General features: G+C 33.7%; 1 protein-coding gene across 2 annotated transcripts; it reads left to right on the forward strand.

Moving 5' to 3' along the window:
• LOC109223595 (non-specific phospholipase C6) lies at positions 2550 to 6911 on the forward strand. Of its 2 annotated transcripts, none has more exons than XM_019387973.1 (4): positions 2550 to 3249; positions 3599 to 4361; positions 5264 to 5440; positions 6219 to 6911. In XM_019387973.1, the coding sequence occupies exons 1-4, from the start codon at positions 2926 to 2928 to the stop codon at positions 6497 to 6499; spliced, it is 1545 nt and encodes a 514-aa protein (XP_019243518.1). In that variant the 5' UTR covers positions 2550 to 2925; the 3' UTR covers positions 6500 to 6911. The 2 variants fall into 2 exon arrangements, with proteins under 2 accessions (XP_019243518.1, XP_019243517.1); XM_019387972.1 differs by having other exon boundaries at positions 2553 to 3249; positions 6201 to 6911.

Consider the following 7969-nt stretch of genomic DNA (forward strand, 5'->3'; position numbering starts at 1 on the left):
TTCCAAATTCATCATATAAGTAAACCCTTTTTTTCAGTTGAAAAAACTTTTAGATACAAAAATTAGATTTTTTATAGGAATAGCATTTCTGGTGGAATGAATAAGAATTAATGCTTAATCGATTATAATATAGTAATAAGCATTAACTGTAAAATCCTATAATACTCTTGAATAAATTTATACATATAATTTCATACATGGAAAGTTAAAAATAAAAAGAGTAGATTAATTAAAATGTAGCGGTTGAATTTACTTTTTGTGATAGTAATTTATCTTTTTAATATATAGAAAATAATTCTTATGGTATTTCTTATATATTAAAGAAATAGAACAAATTACATTTTGCTCGTGAGCAAAAAGAAGGCGTCTTCTGTCAGTTGAATGAGATGATCAAGAACTTATATGGGATAGAGTTTCTTTCATTTTTTGAGTTCGTTAAATAGGATCAACAATTATCATTTTTAGAAAATTACAATTTTTAATTTTACCTTTTATTTTATAATTGAAACCATAATAATATAAAATTTATGTAATTCCTTAAAATATTATATTTATTGAGATAGAGTAACACGCGCAACGCGCGTACTCTAAAACTAGTTATTATTAATATAATAAACAAATTGTTTACATTTCCTTTTTTCAAAGTGGATTAGCAATTTATTGAGAAGCAAATTTTAAGGGTCATATGGTGAGGGAACTCAAAATAAGAAGAAAAATCCTTACACCCGCGTAAACCCGCATAGATCCGCAACCCGCCTCGTCCCGCATCAGTTTTTATGAAAAATACTTCAATCCGCCTCACCTCGCATAGCCTTAAACTCGCCTTGCCCTGCCCCCCATAACTTTAAACCCGCACCGCTCAACACCCACACCGTCCCTTTTGCTGTCCCGGAATGGTAGAAGGGGTTGATAAAGGGGCACAACGGGAGAAAATAAGATAAAGAGGGTCCAACTAGAACGTGGCTAAAAAAAAGAAAAATAGAACGTGGCTGCAATAAAACCAACCCAGAAAAAGTAATATGGAAAAGAAAAGAAGAAAGAGAATAACTCAAGATTTGTCGGTGCATGATTTCACGTGAGAATAGCAAGCGAGATTGGAGATTAGTGATTTCTTTTGTCAAACTTTTTTCGTCAATTTTGCTTCCCTTCTTTGACTAATGACCATATTATGTGAACTTTATGGAAAGATAAAAGAAGTACTTCACAACATTTAACAGCTTGTTTGGATGATTGTTACCTATCGTATCGTATCGTATTGTTACTTTAAATATAATATTTGTTTTGATTGTTACTTAAATTTTATTGTATCGTATCGTTAAATCCGTCGTTACGTAACGATGAAATGTGCCACTTTATGTAACGACCGATTTGGTGTGGTCGCGTCGTTTCCTTTGTTTTTCTCTCAATCTCACCCTTCATTATTATTAAATAATTTTATTTTATCATTTACCCTACCTTTTTATATACCTTATCAAATTTTTCTTTATAATATTGCAAGTTTATTCATCATATCACAGGTGCGTGATACGATGAAACGACGCCAAAACGACACAATCCATCTAAATATTGTATTCATCAAACGATACAGTACAATACAATACAATACAATACGATACGATACATTATGAAACGATACGTAACAACCATCCAAACAAGCTGTTAAGGAAATAAAAAGATTTAATGTCTTCTCTTGTAGGGAGTATAGAAGACCCAATTAGTAGATAGCCGCAGAAGCCACTTCAATTCAAACAGATGCGGATCTAGAATTTAAGTTTTATGGGTTCAAACTGTAAAGTTTTCGGTATTGAACCTATTATATTTTAAAATTATGGGTTCATATTGCTATATATTACAATATTAATGAATTTTTATACATAAATTTATGCTCCGCGCCAAAAATACTGAGTTCCGTTGAACCCGGTACCGATACCTTGCATCCGCGTCTGATTATTCAAATGTTAGCACATTGATATCTCAATAGAAATGGTATGTCCTCTACTCATGATTGGTACTTTATGAGTTACGTTAAGAAAATTACTAGTGAGGAAGGTTCCACTCCCAGAATATGTTCCAATTGACAAGCATCAAGCCTCCATGTTGGCTGTGGTAGCAAACTAGTTAAGCAACAGTACTAAAAGGAAACTTCCATATTTTCTGAAACATATGGCAACTTTTTATTACATAGGGAAGGAGAAGGGAGGGAAAGGGGGACAGTGATAATCGACGCAATTATTAAACTATAAGTTTTGATGGTGAAACATATGCTCACTTCACGTGCTATTTTACGATAAAAATTTACTTGCACTTGGTATTTAACCGAATCATATTAACTAAGTCGTGGTAAATTAAAAAGAAATGTATATTAAATTAACTAGTATGATTTAAGTGACGATAGAGTATATGAAGACAAATGTTATGTATTTATTGAGTTGTTATAAATATATATGAGGTACATAAACTTTTTTCCTATTTCACAATTTGAATACCAAAGCCACTTCTCTCTGAGTTTTTTCCCTGTTTCACAGTTTGAATACCACAGGCACTACTCCCTTTTCCCACTTTACTGTTTGTAACCACTTAACATTCACCCCACTAAGACCCACATCATATCAGGACAAATCTCCATTTAAAGCTTTCACAGCATCTATACATTTAATTTAATTCATTCATTCATCTGTCTCCTTACACCTCTATTACACTACCAGATCCTTCCTCTTTTTGGTTCATCCTAACCACATACCTCTCTTCTTTTTTTAGTAGCTTATTTAGCAGCTTCCCATTTTATCTTACTGACATTAAATCAATCATTAAAAAAAAAAGTGAAAAAATAAAAGGGGGCTCTTTAATACAGTATTCTGCTCCATTATATTCATTCTTGGAACCCCATATCTTTAAAGAAAGAGTAGAACCTATTCAGATTCAAGAATGGACCACTTGAGAAGCAAAGCTCCACCATTTGCCACTGTTTTCTTCCTCTTTCTCACTCTTTCATGGGTTTCTCAGAACACTTACGGACAGCAAAAGCAACCCATTAAAACAGTTGTTGTGTTGGTGTTGGAGAACAGATCTTTTGATCACTTGCTTGGATGGATGAAGAAATCAGTGAATCCTCATATTAATGGTGTCACTGGTAAAGAGTGCAACCAAATGTCAACTAAATCCCAAGTTACTGAAACAATATGCTTCACTGATGATGCTCAGTATGTGGATCCAGACCCTGGTCACTCCTTTGAAGCTGTGGAACAACAGGTATTGTTGACGTCCGTAATCATCTCATCTAAAAGCTTAAACTTGTGTATCGCTCCCTAACGTGGGCCTAATTGTTTTTCATAGGCCAAGCACTTGAACATATTTTATTTGTATATCTTTGTTTTTTGGTTCACAATGAAATTTGAGAGTTTGTTCTGTTCTATATTATATTGAGTTGTGTGACTATCTCTTCTAAAAGCTTTTAACTTTATATTTTAAAACACGCCCCTTCACATATGGCACTCGAAATACTTTGTTTCTTTTTGGTTCAGGATCCTCTTGTCTGTTGTGATACCATATTAAATTATGTGACTGTCTCGTCTAAAAATTTAAGCTGATGTCTCAACAGGTTTTTGGCTCAGGGTCCATTCCTTCAATGTCTGGCTTTGTGGAACAAGCACTCAGTATGTCTCCAAACCTATCAAGAACAGTCATGAGAGGATTTAAGCCCGAAAACGTCCCAATTTACGCGACATTAGTTCGTGAATTCGCAGTATTTGATAGATGGTTCTGTTCAATTCCTGGTCCAACTCAACCAAACAGGCTATTTCTCTACTCTGCCACTTCACATGGTTCCACTAGCCATGTGAAAAAGCAGCTGGCTACTGGATATCCACAAAAGACCATATTCGATTCGCTTCACGAAAATGGAATTGATTTTGGTATATATCACCAGACATTACCAGCAACTCTGTTCTTTAGAAATTTGAGGATGTTGAAGTATATGTTTAAGTACCATTCGTATGATTTGAAGTTCAAGAAAGATGCTAAAAATGGTAATTTGCCGAATTTGACAGTAATTGAGCCAAGGTATTTTGATATTACGGGTTATCCAGCAAATGATGATCACCCATCACATGATGTTGCTAATGGACAAAAATTAGTGAAGGAGATATATGAGACATTAAGAAGTAGTCCACAGTGGAATGAGACACTTTTTATTATTACATATGATGAACATGGTGGATTTTATGATCATGTCCAAACTCCTTATGGTGATGTTCCAAATCCAGATGGAAATACTGGACCTGCACCTAATTTCTTTAAGTTTGATAGGCTTGGCGTTCGTGTACCAACCATTATGGTTTCTCCTTGGATCAAGAAAGGAACTGGTAAGCTTAAAACTTTCTTTCACTAGTTGCTTGTTATAGGAGTTTGATTACTTGTCCTTAGACGTGGCAAGTGGGCGGGTTGGGTCAAATTTGGACGGTCAAAACAGAGATTTGGGTTGCATTTTGACCGCCTTGAGTAACACAATTTTGAACAGAGGCAGACTTAGAGCCCGTTTGGATTGCTTGTTTTAAGTGCTTTTAAGCTAAAATGCTTTTAAGCCATTTTGTAGTGTTTGGATGAAGTAAAAAAGTGCTTTTAAGCACTTGTTTTTAAGCTAAAGTGACAAAAACAAGCCAAAAGCCAAAAGATAGAATTCCTAACTTATGGCTTAAAAACTATTTTGACTTAAAACAAGCCCATCCAAACGGGCTCTTATCCTTAGGGTAGAGGGGTCACTGGCCCTCGGTAAATTCAAAAAAAATATATGTAGATATCTTAACTAACATGTATATATTTCTGTTAGCACCCTAAGACTCAAAGCTTAGGTAGCTACATTGGTCAATTTTGGGGCACAACTTGACCTTTACGGCGCTGCCCGGATCCGATTTTGATTGTTTGAACCCGGTTACTAACACCTAATGTCGCTATCCTAGAATTTAGAACCTATAGAATTTAAATTCTCATTGCACCACTGATTTTTGATAGTTGATGCACCTTCTTTTAGTAGGTAGTCATAGAGTAAGAAAATATTGATCCAAATTTCTACGTGCTACTTTCAGATGGATAAACTAAAATATCTTTTAATACGTCAAGATGTGCAGATCTATCTGTACTGTACTCTTATCGAAGATAGTCACGGGACTAATTAACTCTTGTTTTTGTATTTTTCTGTATAGATATTTCTAAGTTTGTGAATTGTGATTAAGTAATTAATATTCCCTTTTTTGGTTCTGTATTACAGTGATAAGCAAACCAAAGGGACCAAAACCAAATTCGGAGTTTGAGCACTCATCAATCCCTGCAACAATAAAGAAGATATTCAATCTCACATCCAGCTTTTTAACTCATAGAGATGCTTGGGCTGGCACTTTTGAGCAAGTTGTAGGTCAATTGTCATCTCCAAGGTCTGATTGTCCTGGTAAGATAACTATAGTGATTATAGTATTTTGCACAAAGCCGCAAAAATATTCTTAATTAATTGACGAGAATATATTTTTATTAATATACTGTTGGAAGTCTTTAGATAATCTTAGAATAATCATAATTCATAAATGATGGATCTTGTCACGAGGCTTTGTTCCTTTTTTTAATGCTTTCTCGCTGGCTATTTTAATTTTAACAAATCGCCTCCATTCCGCTTCAGTTTATGTGACCATTGTTTTAGTTAAGAACGTACTGCAAATTCAGAATTTAGATTTTATTTAGTAAAAGGACAGCCCGATGCACAATGTATCTTGTATTCACGCATGATTCTGGGAAGGACCACACCCCAACGGGATGTCATGTAAGGCATTCTATCCTGATGCAAACATCACTGGCTGATTCCACGGCTCGAATCTGTAACTTATAGGTTATATAGAGACAGCTTGATCATTGCTCCAACGTTCCCTTTCTTTAGATTTTTACATTGTAATAGTGTAAAAGAACTTTTATACTATTAAGTCATCTAAAATATAACTATAGTCTATAGGTAATCATCGTAAACAGTAAGATTTGTAACTTTAAAAAAACAACAAATTAAAGTATACTGAAGGACTGTTACACCCTCAGTGTATTTTAACGCTTTGTAGCTTAATTGTGATCTGTCATACTTTTTAGGTTACTATTATTAGCTTTTTTTAAGACAGTTACTTAGTAATTGTTTTGTATATGTGACCTGATAGTGTAAAAATTTACAGAAGTTCTACCTGATGTAGCTCCATTGAGGAAGACACAAGCGGATGAAACTCGAGGGCTGTCCGAGTTTCAGAGTGAAATAGTGCAGTTAGCAGCCGTGTTGAATGGAGACCATTTCTTGAGCAGTTTCCCACATGAAATGGGGAAGAAAATGAGCGTGAAAGAAGCTCATAATTACGTAACAGGTGCAGTTTCAAGATTTATTAGTGCAAGCAAAGAAGCTACTAAGTTAGGAGCAGATGAGTCTACCATTGTAGACATGAGATCTTCTCTCACAACTAGATCCTCAGTCCATCACTAGTTAACGAGCAAAGGCGTTTGGACAATATTTGGTTGAAATCGAAAAAAAAAAAAGAGCATTTAGAAGTTTAGTGGAGTATATTATTTGTGGATTTTGACGTCCATATAGTTCATGTTACGTTGTTCCTAGATTCGTCGCTTAAATCCCCAGAAAGAAGAAACTGCAGTAGAGATTAAGTTTTAGTAGCTAGCCTCTAGCAATGTGATATAAGGTAGATTAAATAGTTTAGGTTCATAGGATCTGCTTAATTCCTTCTGGAGCTTCCCCAAATGGTTTGGATTTTTACAAGAACTTTGATTTTTGGGAAATGTTTATTAAGTTTAGACATGTGATTGTACGAGTTGTGATAAAAAAAGAGTCACGGGAGAATGAATTGAAAGAATGCATTGAAAACAAAAGCCTTATACGATTAGATTTTTTTGTTTTTATAATATCACATGCTTTGAAATTATATACTATTTATACTAGTAATTTTATGTATCGAGCTTATTACATATATAATTAGTTCAAAACTGATAATATCATTCAATTTGATAATGTCATGATTTGAGGGTTTTTTCTTTTACAAAGCTTGATTTTTATGTTCTTAATCATCTCAAGGAACACGAGAATAATGATCAGTTGGTCCGAAGTATACCAAAATTGAAGTTTTAAGATGAGCAGAAGAAAAAGCCAAATAATGTTGTATCAAATGCTTGGTTCTTTATTAGCTACGAGTAAAAGTTTTATATTTCCAAGTTGGCCTCATTTCGGCGCGAAAGACTACACATTCATGTGATATAGGAAGAGTAGTTTTTGTCATATATTCCTCAGTCTTGTCCAGTTCTCCAATTCCAAGGCTATACTATTTGTTATAGAAGAAATACCTAAGTTCATGATAATTCGAGTGAAGTTATTTATCATGAGGCTAAGAGGTGTTTGGCTAAGCTTATAAGTTGGTTAAACTAGTTTATAAGCACTTTCCGTTTATCTACGCGTTTGGTAAAGCTTAAAAGTGCTTATAAGTCAAAAATAAGCCAAAACCCATAAGTTGGTCACCCCCAACTAATGAATTTTTAGTTTATAAGCACTTTAATTTTGACCAAGATTTTTACTATTTTATCCTTAAAATATTCATTTCTAGAACAAAACTCCTACACCGATACTCGCTGTCTCAAATATTTTGTCCTATTTAGGTTTATTTTTTACTGAGAAACTTTTGTAAATTTATTAATTATTATAACTTATGATTATATGCTTATCATAAAAATTATCTTATCTAAGCACAATTGTATTTAAAATAAAATGACAAATAGAATATTTTGTATTTATCGATCTAGAATCTAAAATTTTAAAGAAATTACGCCCATATAAGTGTAAACAGTTCTAAGGCTATTTAAGTCATTTTAACAGAAAAAGAACTTATCAGCACTTTTTTATCAAACACTGCAGCAACTTATTATCAATTTCAGCACTTGTACCCAAACACGT

Source organism: Nicotiana attenuata, chromosome 3 (genome assembly GCF_001879085.1).
Source record: "Nicotiana attenuata strain UT chromosome 3, NIATTr2, whole genome shotgun sequence".
Lineage (NCBI taxonomy): Eukaryota > Viridiplantae > Streptophyta > Magnoliopsida > Solanales > Solanaceae > Nicotiana > Nicotiana attenuata.